Source organism: Paramormyrops kingsleyae, chromosome 9, assembly GCF_048594095.1.
Source record: "Paramormyrops kingsleyae isolate MSU_618 chromosome 9, PKINGS_0.4, whole genome shotgun sequence".
Lineage (NCBI taxonomy): Eukaryota > Metazoa > Chordata > Actinopteri > Osteoglossiformes > Mormyridae > Paramormyrops > Paramormyrops kingsleyae.
In genome coordinates, this window is record NC_132805.1 from 28,539,577 (window position 1) to 28,563,397 (window position 23,821).

Here is a 23,821-nt window from a genome sequence, read left to right on the forward strand (position 1 = left end):
GGCCTATTAGCCAGGGTCGCCTTTCCTGATACTGTAGATATACTTCTGGTTTCACTGTATGTACATGATACAATACTATAAACAACAACAACAACAACAACAACAATAATAATAATAATAATCACTATAAATAATAACATGAACAACAAAAATAAAAACAACAACTTATATGCAGTGCAAATGCCACGCGAGTGTGAGCCCAGCCACTGTGGGGGTTCGAGTCCCTCTCGCTCACTAGGGGATCTCGAACCAGCAGCGTGGCTGCGTGTGCCGGAAGTAGAAGGAGTGTTGCAGTGTGGAGAGGCCAGCAGCCTCGTGGTTGAGGAGGGCCCAGAGGGCGTCGCGGACGAGCAGCGGCAGGGGCGGGGGCCCGGCGCGGTCACCTTCCAGCGGCTTGACGATCTGCAGCTTCTCGGGCAGGTAGGAGCGGCTGTAGACGGAGTAGAGCGACAGGCCTGAGTGCTGCGTGCCCAGCGAGGCCAGGCTGTCGGTGGGCGTCAGGCCGCCGCTGCCCAGCTCGCCCCGCTCCGCCAGCGCCTGCAGCTTCCGCTCCCGCTCCTCCTCGAAGAAGCGCCGCTCACTTAGGTAGTTTTCTCGCCGCAGGGACAGGCGCCGTAGCGCCACCTCCAGGTCACGCGAGCCCGGTGTGCCGGGGGTGCCCAGCTTCTTGTTGGAGTCGACGGGGCTGCGGCCCAGAAGCCAGGGGGGGTTGGAGAGGAAGAAAGAGGGAAAGACGAAAATGAACGTCAAATTTGGACAGCTGGCATGTGGACCTAGTGGAAGCTTCTAGAACATACAGATGATGGAGAGAGACAAAGGATGAGCCTGTATGTTTATGGGCCCAAAGCAGCTCGGGACCGTCAGTGGAAATGCATAGCAGGATTCCAATAGGCTGCTGGTTCTGGAGAACGGAAGGAAGGTCGCTGGGTCCAGTCCCAGGACAGCAGCAGACTCTAACACTCCTGAGATTTAATCTAAGAACCCACCCTGTGATCCAGCTATAAGAGTTTTGGCCGGGGGGGGAGGGGTTTGTAATTTTACAGAAGGGTGGGAACACGAATGAAGGACAAAAATGTGCTCTAAGGGTAATTAATGGGGAAGGGGAGGGGTAACAGCATGATGCTGATACTGTGATCCCACCCACCTGCCCCCCGACGACGACCCCGTCTCCAGGATGATGCTGTTGGTGCGGTTGTCTATGACAACGTTGCTGACATCACCGGCGTACAGGCTGGAGCGCGGCGTGCTCCTGCAGCTGGACCGGGCCGAATTGAGCACCGACGACTGGTTGGACCCCGGGATGTTCATGGGGGAGGGGCCCCAGGAGCGCTGGCGGACCGTCTGGTTGACGTTCTTCACCGTCTCGAACACGCGCCGAGGGTGGGATCTGTTCGCATACAGGAGGGTCGCGGTGAATCCACCGGAATCTACATGGACTTAGCAGTGATGCCGGAACAATCACACTGGCCACTGAGCTGCCCTCCAAAGCGTACGACACACCCACTTCTGCTCCTCCGTTTCCGGGTCGTCCATCTGCAGCTCTTTCCTCATGGTCCCCTCTATCTCCGCTGCCAGAGAGTCCTGCGGGGGTCAGAGGTCACGTCTCAGCAAAGCCCCAACACGGGCACCTCCGCTACACCCCGAGATAGAGCTCATCAGGGCCCCCAGCCCACTGACCATGGGGAAGAGGCCCAGGGAGTGGAACCTCCGGGGCGTGCTCAGGGGAAGCGCCCGATTCCTCAGGTTCTTCAGCTCCTCCTGCGCCTCCCGTAGCATCTCCATGCACTCAGCATACTTGTCCTCCAGTTCGCGCAGCTGCCCAGAGGTTGGGAGGGAGAGAGAGACGGCGGGCCGTGTCATTGGCCAGTGAGGGAGCGAAGGTCAGACAGCAGGCTCTGTCATTGGATGGTGTGGCTGGAGGCGGGGCTCCATGCTCCACTTACCTCCGCGGTCAGCTGCCGCTGGGCGTCCTTCGCTGCCGCCAAATGCTGGTTGAGCTCCTCGTTCTCGATGGCGTACTATGGGAAACGGGAGCAGACGATGGAGTTATGGACGTGCCCCAGGATGCCTAAATGGACCTCTGGGATATGTACGCCGGCTGGAACTCACGGATTTGGACTTCTTCTGCAGGTCCACGATCTGGGACAGGAGATGCGTGATCTCCTCCTGCTGGCGGGAGGCATCCTCCGTCTTTTTTGCCAGCTCCTCCGCGATGGATGTGATCTGGAGGTTGGCATCTCCTACGGGGAGGGGGAAGGAGGTCATGGAGGCCATGATGGGATCAACAGTAACATCGCAAGTCTCCGGGATTAAGGAGTAACTCCCAAAGCACGACTGCCCTTTAAATGGTCTGTCAGGCTGAGGCAACAGCAACATGACTAGTTAAGTGGCAACCATATTACCGTAACCGTATATAAATACCAGCCCTCACATAGTGGGGGGGGGGGGGGGGGGGGGTTGTAGCAGCTGGTGTCTCATTATGCAGACAGGCTCATAATGCACATTAAGGTATGTAATCAGCACAGACAGAGGGAAAGTGGACCTTCATGCACTTTGTCCTTATAGCCCAAAACCCTGCGTACTCACACGGCTCTCTAATGCGGCCCAAAACCCTGCGTACTCACACGGCTCTCTAATGCGCCCCAAAACCCTGCGTACTCACACGGCTCTCTAATGCGCTCCAAAACCCTGCGTACTCACACGGCTCTCTAATGCGCCCCAGAACCCTGCGTACTCACACGGCCCTCTAATGCACCCCAGAACTCTGCGTACTCACACGGCTCTCTAATGCACCCCAAAACCCTGCATACTCACACGGCTCTCTAATGCGCCCCAAAACCCTGCGTACTCACAAGGCCCTCTAATGCGCCCCAAAACCCTGCGTACTCACACGGCTCTCTAATGCGCCCCAAAACCCGGCGTACTCACACGGCTCTCTAATGCGCCCCAAAACCCTGTGTACTTACGCAGCTCTTTAACACAGTCATTCACGAGCTGCTGCTCCTTCTCCTCGTACGAGATGGTCTCCGTCTCCAGGTGGCACGCCTGGCAGTGAGACGGTGGGCGGAGTTACATCCCAGTCGCCACGGCAGCCGGACCCCTCCCTCGCTCCCCGGCCACCTTACCTCCGACCGCAGCACGATGTTCTCCTCCTCGAGCTCCTTCAGCTTCTTTTGCAGCGAGTCAAGTGGAAAGTAGCTTGGCACAGAGGATGACGAGTCATTACGGCGTAGCCTAGCAGTGGGGGGGGGGGGGGGGGGGGGGAGAGAGAGAGCAGCAGTGACCACGTGTGCACGTACATGGACGCAGACTGCCTGCCGATTAGTACCGACCCCCAGGGTGTCAGGTGACGGACGCGTCACAGCTGGACACATAACTGGCTTAAGGAAGCAGCTTCACAGTAACGAGCGAGAATCACGCCTGCTGTCTGTCACATGACGGGGGGGGGGACGGGACCCGCCCGGCTCTTTGTATCTGTATTAAGTTACACAGAGCAGACCACAGACAGCAGAAAACAAACAACATGACAGAGCTTTGATCAAGTGTTTACGGAGGATGGAAGCCTAATATACTGCGGCACAGAGTCAGAGCCGGGAAGTGGGGGGGCGTCACACACGACACACTGGAGTGTTCAGTCTAGGGAGTTAATCCAGTACAGGATTACCAAGAACCACCAAGAACCACCAAGAACCACAAAATGGCTGTTTCCCATCGTAAAGTATGCTAGCTGGAAACCGCACTAGCGTGGTCCGGCACACAGAAAGTGTGACCAAACAGAGTCATCTGCGTCACCACCTCTGACTGGTCTAAATGGATGGAGATACTGGTGTCCTGCGTTAATATGCATGGATTATCTGAAGGAAAAAAGGGATTTTCTATATATTATTCATTATTAGTAGTATCGCACATCGCGGTGTATTGATGCATTCCCGATAAATCGGAACTTAAAATTTGAACCTCCTGCTTAAAAAAGTACTATTGAATAGCTGAACAGAATGGATTCACAATGCAAATTTACACAAGCAAATGCCAATTCCTCTAGCGTTTGATACTTGCATAACACGGCGATTCTCACAGACATGCTAGCGGAAATTAGCACACAATAAAAAAATTTAAATTGCACGAACACACGCTGGTGGTGGGGTCTACTGCGGTATATCATGATGTATACACCGTGAGAACTGTAAATAAGCATCTCTTCGGTTTGTTCGTCGCTGTCGCTCTCCAAACCCAGCACCTTAAATCGAGCCGACCCTTCTGCTTTGGAAAACTGAAGTGAGTTGGAACTGCGCAGTGACTGGGTTCTCTGTGGTACGGTTTGGGTACGACTGGTTCCTATCTGCCAATGGAAAAGCGCCATTAAAGACAATAACCCCGTCAAGCAGGAAGCGAGTGATGATCCCAGGAGGACAATCACTGGAAGGAACAAACAGGATGGTAGATGACGGAGGCTGTGCCCCGGGGGAATTCCCCCGCTCACACTGACAGGCTCTTCATGGCTGACTGTGCTGAAGCAAGTCCATTTTATGTTTTATGTTTATTTGAACCAGACAGTTCCTTAACCACAGTGCCACCTGCTGGCCGATAGTGGGAGAAGGTGTCCCGGGGGCAAATGTGGCAGGTACCAGCAGGAGGGTGTCAGACTCACGGTGTGGAGGTGATGGATTCCCCCTCGCTCTCTTCTGCTGCGCTGGTGTAGAACTGTAGCAGTTCGTCCTTCATGGAGAGCTCGTGTCGCAGCTGCGATACCTGCGGGGCAGGTCACAGGAACGGGGGCGTTAGTTGGGGGGGGGGGGGGACACCCTCTTGGGTAACCACACACTCTGGGTAACTGCACACCTCAGGCGTCCTCACCTCCTCACGGATGATCTCCACCTGCTCCTCCAAGGATTCATTTCGCTCACTCAGGGTCTTGTTCTTCTTCAGCAGAGACTGGCCGATGCGGGCCGCCAGCTCCAGATCACGTTCTTTCTGCGGGGGAGGGTCAAAGTTCGAGTCTGCGAAAGCGTGTACACCGAGGACCTGACCCAGTGTCCGCTCCCCCACGTCATTCGCGGTCACGCCTTCAGAAGTAGAAAATTTAAGCTTTTTAAGCTTAACCCACAGCCTCTTGCCTTCCTACAACAGGGCAGTAATCTACAGTAACCAGTAGACTTTAGGCCGCCAAGTACTTTTATCTGGGGTACAGCAGCATGAGCAGTTATGAGATTACCCACAATGCTCTACTGTTCTGATTTGCATTGAACTGGTTCTCTCTTGCATTTCAGAGATGTGTTTCTAAGCTGCCCACAACATGTGTGCGTCTGTGTGTCCAGGGCCCTGAAAGATGGACAGCTGGATGGGTAAGAACATGGCTTGTTAGGCACGTCATCGCGTTCGGCGACCAGCCTCCTGTCCCAAACCTCAGGTGCAACAAGTTCCTCACCCCGGCTACTGAAGCCGTTAATGGGATTTCTTAGCCCCCTTCTTGGCCCCAAATTAAAGTGCATGACGGTGAAGTGCCTCACCTCCTCAAGCAATCGGGTCACGGCGTCGATGTCATTGTATGTCTTGGTCATCTGGCCCACACGTTCAGCACAGAGGACTGTGGGAGGGGGGGAGGGGGGTTAGGAACACAGAAAGCAGATGGAAGCCATACATGTGACAGGGCAGACAGCTTGACCCCCCACCACACACACACCCTGTACAGTCAGTGCCCCCACCTGGCTAGATGCCCCGTTTCCGGGAGTCATGACGACAGTGTTTTCTTCACGTGTTACATAATGCATCTCAGAAATGACTAAAAAAAAATACTAAACCACAGAGGTGCCTCAGAGGTAAAGGCACTGAATGAGACAGGGACACCGGCAGGTGACATGCTCTCGTCCGGGTGACATTGCCAGTGGGAAAAATCACTCATGTGAGGAAGGTCAGACTGCGGCTTTCGCATGACATGCTGCGCGGCTGCTCCGCCGCATAGTAAAATCAGCCAGCTGCCAGTTCTGCGGCATCGTCCACATCATCCAAAGCTAAGAAAGCAGGATCCGCCAGTCTCTGTGGCAGCTGGGATTTTGAGTCTTGCTCACGGGCCCAATGGTGTTATCACTCTGCTGACACTGGGATTAGAACCAGGGTCTCTCCCCTTACAGTATCCTAACCTGCTGATCAGCGCGCCGCCCCCATTACCTTCATGCTGTCAGCTTACTTAGGGAATTTCACCCATTAAATACAAATAACATTAACTGCAAGACCTCCCTTTAACTCTGTTGAGGCGCAGGTCCAACATCTCCTCCCAGGAAGATGAAACGTCAACCTTCTGCAGCATGTGATCATAACAGATGACCAGCTAAGCAGACATTAACTGGACACCTACCACCGATAAGCTAAGCCGGTGATGAGATCGGCTCACTGTGAAACTGTAGCGGTGCTTGCGGTGTCTGGCCACAAGGGGGCGTCCTCACACCCAGGTGCACAGCCGCTCCGACACTGAACACAAACACCCCTAAGCCTGCTCACCCCCCCCCCCCCTTTCACTGCTGCATCCCTCCAACACAAGACACCCTACAGCCTCCCCAGGAGAACATCACACGTCCAAAACAGACCCCGCCGAGCATCAATTCGTCATTCCAGTTTTCCCATAAACACTGAGGAGGGCGTGTGCCCACAGGACCAGCCAGAAGGTCACCGCCCCGCAGAAGAGCGGGGGTCACAGTCCACTTCGCTATACTCAGGGTCAGAAGGAATGCTGTAATCACAGGGTGTGTTTGCTGGGGCCGTATCTCACCCCGTAACTCAGTAACGACACAAACACACAGGGCTCACTGAAAGGACAAATTTGGAGGATGTGCCATCACTGTAATTAAGCTCAATTCAATGACACCCAACACGGATCTTAAAGGCACGGATTAACATTTACAATAGAACTACATTGCACTACACAGCAAACAGTGCACAGTCGAACCCGTGCCAGCCACAGCAAGGAGTCTGCTGCCAGAAGCCGAGGCGAGCCCTTATTAAATATAAATAAGCACACTGATATCAGGAGAGAAGCCGCTTAGGTTCAGAGGGAGGACGCCGTTTTTACCATGACTAGCAAACACACCATTAATAAGTAGATCATTAACATATTGAACTTTACTGGACGATTCATCGCAGAAACACTCGCTTCTTGGCTAGGTGGTGTAGATTAACCCTTTGTGTCTGTGACTCTCAGACAAGTCAGCACAACAGCAGGCCGTGTGCAATTGTGACACTGCTGTGCAGTGCGTCTGTTTGAAGAACGGCACGGGGGATCGAGGAGGAGGAGGAGGAGAAGGGCACAGAGTCATGACAGCGGGAGAGTGGCAGCCGTGTCGTCGTGCAGGGACACCACAGAGAGCGAAAGCACTGAAGCGGGGAGAGACTGCATTCTCGGCTGATGACACGGCCATTATTACACCACACAGATAAAACCAAACGCCAATACAGCCACTGAGCAGTAATAATCACAAACCAGTCACTGCTTCTGGCCTCAGGTTAGGACATCAGATACCAGATAAGTGCCCAACATCTCTCCCTGCACCACGCAGATTATCACCCCCAAGCTCAGACTTTGTGTCGACATGCTGGAAAAACCATAACTGAAGCGATTGATTAAGTTAGACAGACCAGCAGAGAGGAGAAAAACACGTCAGCCAGGGGCTCCTACAGCGTCACAGCACCCACCGGGGAACGAGACCCACAAATGGAGGAACCGGAAACAGAGGCTACCTTCATGCAGGGACAGCGGGTCCTCCACATCGGCATCGTATTCGCACTGGGAACCAGACGTGTCAGGGGGTTCCGGAGAACAGCTCCGCTCAAAGATCTCCTCCTCGGGAAAGTTCAGGGGCGAGGAGGACATGATCCGCACACATTAGCGTGTTAGCGGTCCGTGACGGAGGAAGGATCCTTCAGAACCGCCATTATGGCTTTTGCTTCTATTGGTTAGAAGACACCCAGGACAAGCTGAGCTCCCAGCCCGGACGGGCACACCCTCACGGTTACTCTGTCCCATGCGCTTTGTTTGTGTTCAACCACCACAGCAGGGAGGGATCAGGCTAACTGAAGGGGTGCCTCATTGGCTCGGTCCGTAACCCGGGCAAAGCATGACGACGGATTCACTGAAAATTACAAAAAACACCTAGATGGTTTTGCAAATATAGAGGAAAGTTGAGAGCTAAGTTGTGTTTTTTACTCACACATATATGCATTCACACTTACATCTATCTGGCCTCCCCTCTCCATATAGGGAAAATGGTACGCTCTGAGGAAGTGCCATGGAAACTTAACTAGGTAGCTCAAACTACAAAACAGGCACACCTGTTCCTGGGGGTGGAGCCACAGGTGACTCAGTTTGCTCTTATCACACATATTTATGCAAAGTAAGGGTCAAACAGGAGATAATGGCTCATTCTTACTCTGCCTGGTTATGCAACACCAGCAACTCTGCGTTTTGAAATCAACAGAAACAGAAAGATACCGAAAGTCCAGTGATTGCTGAGATGTTTAGTGCTGTTACACTACAGAGTATTTTTGCGCACACAATGAAGTATCGCTATGGAGACACCACAGTAACCACAAGCGCGAAGCTGGAATGCGCCACGGACGTGCCAGAGGGTGGAAAGCTCCGCCCATCACTGGGTTATAAGCTCCCAAAAAAACAAAACAAACAAAAGCCACATCAGCCTTCTGGTCCACTTCCACGATGGAGACAAATGACCCACCCTCCTCAGAGAATGGGTATGCTGGTGGATCCCCTCCCATATCCCCCCCCCCCCCCCAGCATCAACAAAATCTGCCTGGAGTTAATGTCACCCTGGTGCAGATAGGACCTAGACTACACCTGCCGTTCTGTTTGCAGTATTATGTGACAGCATGAAATCACCTCGTATACATTCACATTAAAATGTGAGGCAGGATAAACAGCTTGAGAATATTGAAATCCAGCAGCTAGAGATCAAATGGAGCCCCGAGTGCAACAGACTGTTCCGCGTCTCTGCCATAGAGTCTCAGCAAACAGTGGCAGCACGTCTGAGCTGTACCCCCAGCGCCCGCCGTGATGTGACCGCCAAGCCACATCCCTGTCAGCCAATTTGCATGTGCAAACCTGCTCCGGGACCTGCTGCTGCTGCGCCCCCCCCCCACTCCTATCCAACAGCTGTGCCGGGGGGTGTAGACACGTGGTGCTGCATCAGAAACACACATGCGGACAGCGCGCTGGGACCCGCTTTAGCGCGTGATGACATGGGGAGGGGCGCGTCTGGGTTCGTCATGATGAGAATGTGACTCTCTGCCCCCCCCCCAAATGATGCGATGCTGATGCCACACCGAACGCCGTGGAGGTCATACGCGAGACACAGGGGGCGAGCAGGCAGGACAGATGCAGCCGCAAACACAGACGTAGACACGCACTCAGGAGGTCGGACAGACACTCGGCGTAACCCCCCCCCCACAGCTGCCGGCCGCATCGATCGCAGGAGCGAGAGGAGCAGCCGCTGAGGCTGTCGCCGTACCATCAGTGCACTCTTCATAGTACCAGTCCAGCTCGAAGTAATCCGCCTCGACGAATCTCTGCATAATCAGCGTCCTTCTTCCATGCTGCCCAGTCAGGAGAATCGCAGGCCGTCCTCCACGCCGCCCGCGGTCCAGCAGGGGCCAGCTCCCGTCCACACACGCGATCTGCTACCCGAATGGGAGCACGGGGGGGTGGGGGAGGGGGCAGGCTGCCAGAAAGCCCCGTTATTGGGAAAGGGGCGTGTCCAATTTCGTGCTCCAAGGCTCTGAGCGGCCGAGTCAGTGCCGGATCCTGACAGGCGGGGGAGGAGCGAAGGCCGGATAAGAAGGCAGCCAATAGCAGCAGGCTACATCAGAGACACACCCCCGACGGGGCCGTCCGTCACGCCCATCCCCCCCATCTCTCTCTCTCTCTGGCTCTCTCGCCCACATCTCTGCAGATGCAGCCTACATCGTCTTCCAGGGGCGGTTGCCATGGCGACTGGCACAGGGCAAGATTCCACATGAATGCCTGGCCCTCCCTCCCTTTAAGGTCCCTTTAAGAAATAAACGCATCATCATCCGCACCCTGAAATGATGCAAAGCCGAGGGCCTGACAGCAGCACATGCAGAACGGCAGCTAATTTAACACAGAGGCTGGGATTTCAGTCCTCTCTGCCAACCAGGGCCACAGAAGGATGGGGGGGGGGGGTACAGGCAGGGGTCTGGATGTGCCGTCATATGCTGTTGCTTACTGGAAATAATCAGCAAGATCAAATTCAATTTTAAAAGGAGACAATCTTATTAGGAATCTCTAAAAATGTGAACACAGTGAAGCCACACAAACAGGACGGACTGTGAAAATGTAATCATACTGTGTATCACGTCTGGGTCTACATTAAAGACGTGTCCGGTGTGGTGATACAGTTCCCCTTATATGCGTCTCTGTCGGCCGTCTGCCCAGAGGGACGCCCTGCTAGGTGGCAACGTGACAGATTGCCCAGCTGCCCCTCCCACTGACTCGGAGGTCACGTGACTGGAGCCATCGCCACCGGGAAATAGTGGCTGAGTGGGGACTCTGGGCAGACAGCAATACAGGCACACCGGTGTTCAGGCTCCAGGAAAGCGGCTCAACAAGGCTGACAGGGCGGGGACTGAGCAGACAGCCTTAGGGTGTTCAGGCTTGAGTATCCCCATAGGCAAAATATCAAAAATACCCCAGACTGCCAGTTGTGTATAAAAGCTCATACAGACTCATTCCACAAATGCTACAGTTCCGGACGCAGTCCCTGGCATGCTCACCCCCGCCTTGCTGACGTCGAGCTCCACCCAGAGTGGGGCTGGGGCTTCTGCTCTCATCTGCATACATTCATGATGGTCTACAGAACACGACACGTGGTGTGTCACAAAGATCAGGTCCGACACGAACCACAGGCAGGCTCCATCGTCTGCCCGTGGCGAATCTCTGCGCTCTAGTTCCACGTCGTTTAGATGGATGTGGCACGAGGGATTCGCTTCAGACTGAAAGGAGATTGATGCAGTGTTTCCCCACGTGAGCGTATGAGGAATCAGTGACTCCAGTCCTGACGACACTCGCTGTCATGGCCGCAGGACACTGACTCACCATCGACTGCAGCCAAAGCTGCCCAGACCATCCAGACACAAACGCCCTCTAATCATCGGCACCTGTTCCTAAAGCTAAAAATAATCCATAGATCCTGGCATCTTACAGCTAGGAAACAGATTTGGTCACATAGGATCAGTATAAATTCCTGGTGTTTGATGACAATTGTTAATACTGAATGCCAAACTGCAGAAACATGTACAGATGATTAACACATTAACAACGCCCAGCTTACGTCTTTCCTACAACAGAATCAGCACTGACAGTACTCTGTCCATCCATCCGTCTGTCTGTCTATCCATCCATCCATCCATCCATCTTCTAACTACGAATCCTGGTCAATTCTCGATTACACAAGAATCCATGATACTATCAGAAAGTCAAATGTAGTCCAGATTATATCCAAATACTATCCAAAAACGGAATAATTTGAGACTGAGTGCTGTTTCCGCATGCCAGGAAGCCAGGTTAACTGAAACCAAAGTATACAGTACTTTTGTATAAGTCCTTGAGTATGGATCAGTGAGTATAGGTCCTTAAACATAGGCCATTGTGCATAGGTGCTTGATTATAGGTCCTTATATGGCCTTGAGTATTGGTCAGTGAGTACAGGTCAGTGAATAAAGGTCCTTGAGTGTAGTTCAGTGAGTATAGGGCTTTAAGAATGTCAGTGTGAGCATAGAGCAGTAAGTATAGGCCCTTGAGTGTAGTTCAGTGAGTATAGGTCCTTATGTATAGGCCAATGAGTATATAGGGCCTTGGGTACAGGTCAGGTACAGGTCAGTGAGTATAGGGCTTGGAATTTAGGTCAGTGGGTATATAGGGCCTTGAGTACAGGTCAATGAGTACAGGGTCTGGAGTATAGGTTAGTGGGTATTTAGTGCCTTGAGTATAGGCCAGTGAGTAAAGGTCCTTGAGAATAGGTTAGTAAGTATAGGCCCTTGAGTACAGATCAGCGAGTATAGGTCCTTAAATATAGGTCACTGAGTATAGGGCCTTGAGCATAGCTCAGTGAGTAAAGGTCCTTGAGTCTAGTGCCTTGAGTATAAGTTCCTGCAGCAGCAAACAGAAGAGAGCATACAGCATTTTGGGGGAAATTCCCCTTTAAGTATGAAACGGGATGGAGCTGGAGCCTCCAGGCCAACCTGGGCAAGCATCTGCAGCCACACAGGCGAGTGAGATGTTTCCTCCTCCAGCAGTCTGACATAAGCAGGAAGAGTGGGGATTAGGGTGGAGGGTGGAGGGTGGAGGGTGGAGGGTGGAGGGTGGCCGGGGCCATCTGAGCACACCAAGGGTGCCAGCTCATGGCACAGCTTTGTTGTAGCAACCGTGGTGTGTGTCTGACCACAGCAATCCCAGGCTGGCAGAGAGGGGCGCGTGGAAAGTCTGTCCGAGTCAGATGCCTGTATAACGGGTAGGAGAGCAAAGCCGGCAGCACACGATATTCACCGCACAGTCAACCCAGACTGTACGCTGAAGCTCTATATGGCTCTTTGCGTGAAATCGGAAGGTTGGGGGTTCACATCTCATGGCAGAGTGATGTCACTGTTGGGACCCTGAGAAAGGTCTTTAACCCCAATTGCTCCCGAGACTGACTGGCCCTGCTTTCTCACCCATACATCACTTTGGATAAGAGCTTAAACAGTAACTGTATATGCTGAGACTATTTACCTGTGTCACAGTCAAAGTCTTTATACTAATTACAGACATGAGGCATGCTTTTAGCTCTAATAGTAAAAACAGAATATATACCTGCAATATAAATAACGATTACATTATATAAACAAACAGGAGACTGTTTTCAATGTTATTTCCATTTCACTGAATCAGTGTTTCCCAATCTGGTCCTCGGGGACCCAAAAACAGTCCACATTTCTGCTCCCCCAGTAGGAAGCTGGGAGGGAGCAAAAATTTGGACTGTGTGGGAGTCCCTGGGGTCCAGATTAGGAAACAATGGTGTAAAAGGCAGATGTTTCCCCGTGTGGTACGGAGGTGTGTGTCAGCAGACCGGTCAGGACGCGGGGAGGCTCTTACGGAAGTACTTGAGGGTCTCCTCGATCTGCTCGGTGGTGAGGTTGAGGCCGGCGTCCGGCGGGACGAGCGGCGTGTGCAGCCAATCGTCGTGGTCGTAGCCGTAGATGGTGTCCGCCCGCAGCCTGTAGTGAGGCAGCTGCTCCTCCAGCAGACTGATGATCTCGACCTCTGGGAGATCCGTGCTGTTACACACGTCTGTGGAGGAAGGGAAACAGGGCGGGGGGGGGGGCGTTAAGACAAGACCACGGCAGAGAATTGGACTGACAAAGTGGAGAGGTCTTACAAGAAAATGTTCTGAGAGCAGTAGGAAAAATGATTGGTTCAGAAAGTCTTCTAAACACGGTAACAGCCAATGAGTTATAGGGTCACTAATGGTGGCCAACCTTTGCACAAGTACCTAGATACTCACCTACTTCCCTTATCTTTTTCTATTTTTTTTTCCATTAGCGCACAGAAGTTTTGTCTGACCGCGTCCAATTTCCATTACCTACAGTCCCATTGGGCCATGGGATCTAATCACATGAGATATGCAAAGACTGTGGACTCATTCTGGTGGTATGTCCTGACCTCTAGTGGAAAGCTGAGGTATTGCACCTTTTTGATACATTATGCAAACTCACATGAAGTCTAATAAAGTCAGTTCAATTATTAAGAGAAACTATTCATATCTTGGCTTAATGGGGAAAATGTCATAGCATAGGTCTCCAATTGTTCAGATATCAAGGTCATGTTAAAAAAAGTCTCGCTGTGCTAGGAAAGGCAACACCAGCTCCCTGAAGGGGGGCCACTGGCCTTTATTCTGCCTCGGCTGTGATCTGTCTGAGGGTTACTGCCCCCCTTCAGAGAGAGTGGAGGAGCCGCAACACAAGGAGCAAGCAAGTCTGCCTGCGCTACATTTATCCCTTCTTACTCACTACTGCTCACCATTAACATATCAGTCCACCTGCATGAATACAGCATAAATCAACTGTCACCCAAAGTCATTTGAGGCTTGTTCCCGGTCAAGCATGTTTAGCTTTACAGGTCATTGAAAGGTCACAGCATGTCTGTGTGTGTATATGGCTGTGTGTGTGAATGTGTGTGTGTGTCCGTGTGAGTTAGCGTGTGCGTGTATGGGTCTGTGTGAGATATTTATGCGTATGTGTGAGAGTCTGTGTGTGTGTCTGTTAGTCTGTGTCTGTCTGTGTGTGCATGTGAGTGCGTGTGTGTTTGTCTGTGTGCCTGTCTGTCTGTGTGCACACGCAGCCTCAGAGGTTTAATTAGGGTCGTCTAACCAATACCTCACAGACTGTGACCGTGTCCTGATAAACCCACCCCGGTCCCCATCGCCAAGGAAACGCAAAGCCACAGAGCAGTCTTACTGCTATTATTCTTACTGCATTTCATCCCCGTTAAGGGCAGCAGTTAAAAATAACATTAACGTGCATGGAAGCTGGCTGCCTCTGGGCAGACAAAACACCTCCTCAGTTCCAGACAGACCAAGCCGCTGACCAGAGGTGGAGACTCCAGTCACTGACTTGCAACTCGACTTGGACTCAAATCACAAATTTCATGACTTGTGACTCGATTCGGCAAAACTGATGGAAAGATTTGGACTTGAGGGCAATGATTGGACCCGACGACTCCAAAAGTCTTGAGGTTATACTCCCCCCTCTGGATATCATAATATTAATTTTATCATTTCTGTGTAAATTAATTCTGTGTTGTCATTTTCAACTGGCTGAATGCCAGATCTCCTGGAATAGTTTGTTGAAAAGATGCATCACTAGCTGCATATACATAGACATAAAAACTATGTGAAGACAACTGTGAGTGGACACTCTCTTTTCAACGTATCTCTGCCAATAAAAAACAGATCCTATGATGTACTGTGGTGGGTTTTAATCACTAAAGGTAAAAACTGACATAGGTAGGAACTCAAATTACATGATTCACAACTGAACTTGGACTTGAGTTACAAATCTGATGACTTCTGACAGCAAAAATTTTGGAAAGACTTGTACTCAACTTAGACTAGAAGGCAAATGATGTTTTGACTCGAAACTTGACTCGGACTCGCCAAGGAATGACTCTTCCCATCCCTGCCACTGACATGGGCGAAACAGGCCAGGAGGGACCATCAGCAAACGAGGACAGCCATGATGCCGGGGGCCAATGGGGTGGAGCCCAGGACCCTGCTGGTAGAATCACGGCAGGCGGCGAGGGTTGGATTTACTGGCGAAAACATGAGATTACAGGAGGAGACGTAGAGACCAGAAGTCTGCGGCCAAAGATCAAGGCCTGCTGCCTGGTTATCAGTTATCCGTACTGAGCAACCTCTTATTAGGGAGGGTCAGTCACTGGAACATGTGGATACATAGAAAATTCCAGAATCCCCTGGGGCCTGCATGTGACCTCATGAGGAGAGCAAACGCCGTGTGACTGAGCTGCACTGTGATCCCTCCCCCCCTCAGCTCATGGAAGTTTTACTTACAGAAAAATGTTCTGAGGGCAGAAGGAAAAAGAATGATTGGCCCCTCTACAATTTGATTGGTTGACTTTCTGAACCAATAATTTTTCCTACTGCTCTCAGAACATTTTCTTGTAAGATATATCTCCCATGAGCTCCTCCCCAAGATGATTTCGCTCTTCCTGCAGCTGGATGTCCTTCTTTGGCCCAGTTACTCATGGGGGACAATACTATTTATCTACTAACCCTTTACCCATTCAGGCACAATCTCTGCTCAGCAGTAACTCAGAGGGACTCCGAGGATGTTGGGAGGTTTTCAGGCCCGAATTGCAGGTGCTGCTGGCCACCTTCTGGCTGAGCGCGTGAAAACCTCGGATCATTCAAGACAACTGCATGAGCAAAGTAACAATGCCTTCTTTTATACCAATATCATTGCTGGAACTTTCCGGGATCATGCTGAATGTAGGTTAGAATAGTATGAATGAGCAGCAGGCATCAGAGCAGACACGGATTACAGGATCACACACACATATGTCCAAAACATGGCGGACGCGCCGCATATCGTTATAATCAAACTCTGGAATCGGTCCAGCCTCTTCTTTGTCTCCTAGCAACGTACTCATATAAGTACTTCATGAAGAGAGCTGACAGGGGCTCTTGATGTTGCAAGTGACCTGCTGGTCATTCACACACTGTATTTATAGGCATGTTTTGGGCAGCTGGTTTTTCCCCACTGTCCTTCCCTCCCCTCGACAGCCCCCACGCCGGCCAAGATCCCCAATCACAAAGAGCCAAATCTAAACTGAATAAGTCACAAAGGAATCCAGACACAAGGCTCATTCATGCCCAAGCTGCTTGCCACATGAAATCAGACATATTTCATTATATACCGAATGTGTGTCTGCGAGACTGAAAGCGAATCAAAAAAATGTTTACACTTCTGATGAATATTATTTCTGAATAATAAACAGGCTATTTATTGCTGTCATAAAGTGTTTCCATAACAAAACCCAACATTTCAACAGCTTAAGAAAAGGTCAGCCTGAAAGTTCTTAAAAAGTTTCCAAGTGGCTTTTTTAAAAAGCAAACGAGCTTGCATGGGTCACACAAAGTCACGGAGTATCACACGTGTTAACCCCGCGACTCTGCCGCGACGGGACCCGAAGGGAGCCCGGTACTCACTCATGCTTCTGGTAGCCTCACACTGCCTCGGCACACGCGGAGTTACATTTTCTGCTTTGCCGGCCGCAGATGGGGGTAAGGGTGAGGGAAGGCGCTCGCTGCCTCGCTGTCCAGTTGTGACGCCACCGGTCACATGGTACAGCCCCCCCCCCCCCCCAGCCAAACATAGACCAGTCACTGCGAGGCCAAGTTCACCCCCCTCACCGTGACGTGGCCATGCACAGACCCCAGGGGCTGCTGGGATTTTTCTTAACCAGACGACCTCTTCTGCATGCCTGAGGTCCCTGCATTGCAAGGGTGTCCGGTTCTAAGAGGGAAATTCGATTTATATGCTGAACTGTGGGTCAAAAAATAAATAAATAAACCCTAAACACCATAAATCATAAACTTTAGTTTCACTGTCCAGCGCGTTAACAGGTGCCTCAGTGCTCTGATTTAGTTCCAACGTCTGCCATGGCAAACGTATATTACAGCAGCGCGACGTACGTGCTGGTATCGCTTTACGTCAGCAGGGACATCGCCACGGCAACCATGCACGGCACTATATGCTCTGCACTGCGCAGACACAGTCAGACAGAGACATACAGCAAACAGAGGCTTGCAGGTGGGTGATCACACCATCAGTGTAAATCACAGCTCAGCTGAGTGGAAATGCTCACTTTGGGGGCTGTTAAAAATTACTCAGCCTCCCTTGTTATCTGTGACCTTTTGGGAGAGACAGATACCCTCCATAGCAAACATGGAACGGCCGGGGGTGTCCAACATGCACCTTATGGCACGGCTCTGTGTCACAGTGACAGTGGGACAAACTGGCCTGTTTAACAAGTGGAAAGTGACTTGGGGTGGGGGGGCCGTGGTAGTGCAGAGATGGATGGCCAAAGGCAGCCAGGTTTCTGTAGGTCTGCTGCAGTGGGCGGGGGGGGGCTGTGTCTAATTCCAGCTGATGCCAAATGAGCTGGAAGTGCGGGGCTGACCGGGGTCCCTGTGCCCTGTGCCCTTGTATGCCCCCCCAGTTTAGGATGCTCTTCAGCAGACTTCCCATCTCATGCCATCAATCTGCTCTGTTACTGAAAGACCGGCGCGCACACAGACTCGAGGTGCAGAGATGAAATGTGTTTTGCATTTTATAACTATGACAATCAATCCAGCCACCCAGATAAAGCATTACAATTCATGCAATGTAATCCAGTTCACCAAAGTTCCGGTTCATGATCTTCCATCACGCGAGCAGCTGCCTAACTGCAAACCCTGAGAGGCATAAAGTGGCACCAAGCACAACAAAGCCCTAGGATTCAGCACCCATCCTGTCCTGCCTGGGGGTGGGGGGCAGGATGTGAGTCAGGCCTATTCAGGCCAGCGCGGCACCGCCGCAAATGGGACCTCACGAGGAGAGCACTGAGCGCAGCCACTGTTTTCTTAAAGCAAACTGTTCCCATGGTGACGGTCAGCCATTGCTGGGCCATGCAGTGTGATATATCCAAGGAGACGGCCTTATGCAACAAATACTGAGGACGGGCATGGGAAACGCGGAGGGAATTATACACGGGGCGGGCACACACACACACACACACACACACACACACACACACCTAAAATCAGGCACAGGCAGGGGGAGCTGTCAAACTGTCAAAGTTACGCAAACACAGGGTCTGTGAGTGACTAAGATATATCTGAGATATATCTTGATCAAAACAGAAAAAAAATACACATTTACTATATAAATTTAGGCCAAAATCATTGGATCCCTGAACGTTACTTTACTTACATTGCAAAATGTGTGAAGTTAAGTACATTCCAGTACATTCCAGCTCCCACAGCACCTCACAGAAAGCAGGGTTCACTGTCATTAAATTGGACATTTGGTACAGAATTATATTTTTAATTAATTTGGTTCAAATTCAGGCAAACCCCTAAAAATAACTATGAACATATAAACTGCCACACTAACACTAACGCACATGTGTGTCTCCGACATGAACATGCTGTCCCGCCAAGAGTGTGAAATTCAGCGCCTGCTGTCACCCGAAAGGTCACTGCCAGCTCATCTGCACACTACCCACTGCTACACAGCGGAGAGCGATCACACTAAACCCTGCGCCAGTTACGCCTTTCCTGATACGCAGAGCAAGGAGGGACGCCACAGACAGATTAATGGATTAGTGAGAGGATTAAACTGTACAAGGCAGCCGTCCAAATGACCGGAAGAGAGCAAAGACAACAAGACAGCAACTAATAAAGCAGCCCATCTTACACAGGAAGGCACAAGGAATTGCAAAGAAGCGTTTATTTTAACTAATGAAAGTTCTGCTGACGATTACACAAGACGCGGCAAAGTGCACCTCGTGACAGATATACCACGGACATGCTGACCCTTCTGTTCGCTCCAGATACTAAAGGCTGGTATCTGATGACGTCAAAAGGGTAAACATGCCGACCTGCACCGATTGCCAAGCAATTAAGGCAAAGAAGGGAGAAACTCCACCTCTGATACGTGCAGAGCGGAACGATTCAGCAGCTGATTTCACAATGACCCCGATTTCAACAAGGCATTTCAGTCACTTAAAGAAAGCAGCAGAATCACTACCGAGCACAGAGAGCACGACACAGCCCTGTTACAGAACATTCACAAGCAAATAACTCAATAGAAACATGCTTCAGAATATGCTGCTGTGAGATTTTTGCATCTCTCATCGTCTTTGAAATATATAATAGCTATTTATACATAATTTATGCAACCTGAGAAGGAAAATTCAACTGGAACTAGTAAAATGTAAATCTGGAACAGCATACCAGGCTTACAATCTGGCTCATGTGATCAGCCTGTTTGTACTTCGTGTGTGTGATTTTTTTTTATATATATATACACGGCTTGTTTGGAGCAAAGCAGATCTGATTTACAAAGGCACAGTGTCCCTGGCTTTTATGTGCTGCCTCAAGCTATATTTAGAACATAAGGCACATCACCAAAATGAAGAAGCGACCAGCAGGGGGCAGTAGGGGGGTAGCAGCAGGCAGCGGTGGGCAGTAGTGGGCACCAGGGGGCAGTTATGAGCAGATCTTATATCAGATCTTAGTGCATCCTTGTGTGGCCTTGACTGCATGAACACCCAGAGCCTCTGTTATTCAGCCCTGGGGTGCCATGTGTTACTGCCACAAGGCAACCTCCAGCTGTTTGAGCACCCCCACACCCCGCCCCCCCCCCCCCAAGATGTCAGCAAATCCAGCCAGCCACAGGTCAGATTCCCACCACATCTACGGACTTCAGGATTGCAGGATTCGCACACAAACACACGGACACAGGCGTGATCTTCCGAGTAGGTTTGGCCAAATAGTTGGTGCACAGGTTACATAAATGGTAAAATGACAATCTGTCAGGGGGAACAAAAATCATGATAGCGTACACCAAACATACACACACCGCATCGGCTTTGGACCAGTGCTGGCAAACTGAAGTCTGCCCAAAGAGCCAGACAGACACTACAGGGCACAGTCTCTAAAGGCCGCAAAAATGCAGAGAGTGGTACCCACTGCTACCCAGCACACGGCGAGTCTCGCAAAGCCGGCATTTACGGCAGGGCTGCTTTTCAGGCACCGACAGGCACCTTTCACCCTGTAAACCACGCCTCAGGGGAGTCATTATCACGGGTGACTGCTTTGCATCGTCTTTTTAATGGCCAAAGAATATGAGGCCATTTTATGGGGCCAGACGCACCCTATTGTGCAAATACTGTTCCCTCATGATAACGGCCCTATACACACAGTCAAACAAATTCAAGCGAGGCTTCCTGAATTCAAACATTATATATACAATGTATATCATTTTGTTATTACAGTCTTTTCTGTTTCCATCCGTTTTCATATGGTGGCATAAGTTTGGGGTTTCTGGTTACCAACAGTGGTAAGCCAGCTAATAGACAGCATCCCGCAAAACTTTAGTCAACTTATGTAAAGGTCTTCTCAAAGACAGCAGAGAACGTTATTGATGTTGAAATATAGAATTTTATATTCAGTGTTGGGGAAGTTACACGCAAAAGTAATCCATTACAGACTGTGGTGGGCAGTTCGGGTCCAGAAAGTATAAATCCAGACCAAGGTTTTGTTTCAGTCATCCAGTTAAGTACTCTTTGACTGTAACTCTTTATACTCCACTAGATGGTTGAAACATAACCTTGGTCTGGATTTGTACTTTCAGGACCTGAACTTTCCACTTGTCTTTAATGGATTACTTTGCGAGTAACTTCCCCAACACTGTTTATAATAAAATACTGTATGATAGAGCTACATTGAATATTGTGAATGTGCTATCCAGCTTTGGACCCATGACGTTGTAAGCGGAAAACCAGAACGCTACCCACTGTTCCACCACCCCCCTTATTCAATCAAACATAGTCTTTCTCAGTTGTATTTGCAGTTGGATAACATCCTGCATGGGAACATCAGGAAAACCGGACACTTTGAACGTTTCCATTTCCTTAGTCGTCACGCGAACGAAAGACAGAGCAGCCATCCACATCCAGCCGAAACATCCTTGTGCGAAGTTTACTTTTAAAATACGGATCGGTGATGAGGAGAGGAAAGTAACTACAACCCAAAAGATCGAGTGCCGCATTTATTTATTTTTTGCCTTTTACAGCTATAGGCTAACCCCTGCAGAAATTAAATGGCTGTAAGAATATACCATCCTTTCACCATTATCGATGCTGAAATTTAAAATTTTCTAATTAGTGTTAAGCTCGCTTTTGTGTGAGTTAGACATCCTATATTTTATTTATTTTCGGTCCCGCCCACATCATTGCGCTCTATACGATTTCACGTAATTTTCACACGCCAATTGCAAATCGCCGCTGTATTAATCTCCATTCATACAGACCCGTATACGGAAGTGGCCGGTGTCGTTTACTGCGCTATTTTATGGGAAGCCGTTGTCCTTCTGGCTGTAAAACGGTGATTATCTCTCCTCGCTTTTCCGTAAGCGGTACTTCTTCTTCCGCGAAGGAAACACCCCCCGCCCCAGTCATATTTCATCATGCATTATTGTCGCCGCTCCGTTCACACAGCAGGGAGGGGGGTCCGCCCTGCCCGCAAGCCGGTACTCACATCCCGGGGCTGCCAACTTCGGTTAGCGGGCTGGAGTGAGATTTTCAATTCGGGACAAGTCTGCACACATATGCACACGCATTTACATCTATGTAACAGTTTTTATTACCTTGTAAATAGTCTGTAGTGTTTACAAATTGCCCTAATGTAGCTAATTTTAGGTTTATAATGGAATAATATAGATTTGCCGAAAGAAAGCCTGAGTGTTACATCAGATGCGTGAGAGTTGGCGACCCGCCTCATCAGATACCGACGCGGTTTGTGCAGCGTCCCGGCAGTGGTTCAGCAATGGCCATTATAACATTCGCTTGGGGTTTTGCATAAACAGTTAAAAGGCATGTAGGGGATGGCAGTTATCAAACCATGTCGACAAATTAATCGAGACAGTCACTGATTATTGTCCCAACTGTCTCAGATCTTTGCACGTGACGCTTTGGTAAAGTATTTATTTATAAGTAGCGTATATAAATCAGAGCGTTCACCTTGTATAGCCGCACAGCTGAGTCCCAACATCCGCAGATTTATTTCAGCGGCATTACAGCCGCGGTCTATTTTTAAGCCACTCCTCGGAAAAACTTGTGATATGGAGAGTAAAAATACTGGCCGGCCTTTTCTGAGTCACCCTGCAACAGGCGCGGGGTGTGTGTGGGGGGGGGGTCGTATTCACGCCCTGAAACCTCTGAACGACCTCCAGACGGTGCTTTCTGCTACATAAATGTCCATTTCAGGCAAAATAAAAAGGGCTTTTCTCAACGGAGTTAACTGCTGGATAACTGCAGAACTATTACATGCCGGTGATTTTTATATCTGTGTATATATTGGGAAGTCAGCTGACAGTCTTTAAAACAGGCAACAGTTTGATTAAAGTCTAAGTGAATATTTCACATACCGATCCCCCCCCCCCCTACACACCAACAGGCAAGCCACTGAGGATAAACAGCTGTCCAGTTTTGAAAAACGGAAAACTTGCTGGTGTACTTTGATGCAATTCTTCTTCATTTGGACTATGCTCAATAAATGTCAAGGTTTCATCGGGGAGTTTAACATTTCCAAGGGCCGTGCACAGCCTTGCACCTTGAGAACCTGGTCTAAGGATCCCACCTTCCCCACAATTACCCCAGGGAGGCTGTGCTTTTCTGTGCAATCCCCAGGGAGGCTGTGCTTTTCTGTGCAATCCCCAGGGAGGCTGTGCTTTTCTCACAGCGATTAGGTGGAAGACCTGAGGACAGCCAATCAGGCGTCACAAGGCACCTGCAGCCACCAATCAGGAGACGCACAGAGCTGGGGGGGGGGGGGGTGGAGTTCTGCATACCAGTGATGGTCCCAGCATCCCTGCAGATGATGACAGGGGGCACGTCATCCGGGGTGACATCCTCGGTCACGTACTGCTCCTCGCAGACGCCGGGGGCGACGGCAGAATCTGGCTGCAGGCGGCGAGGCTCAGGAGGGGGCAGGACGGAGGCCGAGGCGCTATGGAGGGAAGCCGCGGGGTCCAGCTTGGCTGCTTTTCACAGGCGAGCGCCACGTGCCATGGGCGGGGCCACGCACGGCCAGCTGGGGGAGGGGCAGAAGGGTGGAGGGGCGACCCCAGTGCCGGGGGCAGGCTGGCGTCCGGAAAATGGAGCAAACGTTACTGGGGAAAGAGACAGAATGGGCAGGGTTACTATCAGCCAAAAGGTGGAAAGGCAAAACATCTGGGAGCAGACAGTGGCACTCAGGGCAACATTTAGTGGGAGAGAAACACCCCCAGGACAGGAAGTTAGCTACAGTGTACAGCCATCCAAATGCTTCTCTCAGTAGAAAGATTAGTCCAGGCTAGCTACGTACAGCTCAGGAGCTACCGGTTACTCGCATTAAACCAAGAAGTTCTTAATATTCCTGGATCCGATTTCTCCGCCCTGACGTGCTTGTTCTGGGTGTTTGCACCCAGGATCGAGTGAGAC

General features: G+C 50.7%; 1 protein-coding gene across 12 annotated transcripts in view; it reads right to left on the bottom strand.

The window, feature by feature from the left end:
- trak1a (trafficking protein, kinesin binding 1a) overlaps positions 1–23,379 on the bottom strand; it is a 30,783-nt gene extending 7,404 nt beyond the window's left edge. For 2 of the 12 annotated variants that reach the window (XM_072716727.1, XM_023806227.2), the window contains exons 1-14: positions 16,782–16,854; positions 15,159–15,327; positions 13,151–13,345; positions 5,508–5,584; positions 4,855–4,971; positions 4,649–4,749; positions 3,126–3,234; positions 2,967–3,045; positions 2,110–2,240; positions 1,944–2,018; positions 1,678–1,815; positions 1,505–1,581; positions 1,145–1,387; positions 384–685 (exon numbers count right to left, since the gene is read on the bottom strand). In XM_072716727.1, the coding sequence (XP_072572828.1) occupies positions 384–685; positions 1,145–1,387; positions 1,505–1,581; positions 1,678–1,815; positions 1,944–2,018; positions 2,110–2,240; positions 2,967–3,045; positions 3,126–3,234; positions 4,649–4,749; positions 4,855–4,971; positions 5,508–5,584; positions 13,151–13,345; positions 15,159–15,270 (1,756 nt within the window). In that variant the 5' untranslated portion in view covers positions 15,271–15,327; positions 16,782–16,854. Of the gene's footprint in view, positions 1–383; positions 686–1,144; positions 1,388–1,504; positions 1,582–1,677; positions 1,816–1,943; positions 2,019–2,109; positions 2,241–2,966; positions 3,046–3,125; positions 3,235–4,648; positions 4,750–4,854; positions 4,972–5,507; positions 5,585–7,728; positions 8,735–9,512; positions 12,301–13,150; positions 13,346–15,158; positions 15,328–16,781; positions 16,913–21,651; positions 21,775–23,190 lie in introns of those variants that run through there. The other 10 variants (XM_072716725.1, XM_023806218.2, XM_023806219.2 and 7 more) reach the window with 10 other exon arrangements.
- Positions 23,380–23,821: the final 442 nt, after the last annotated feature.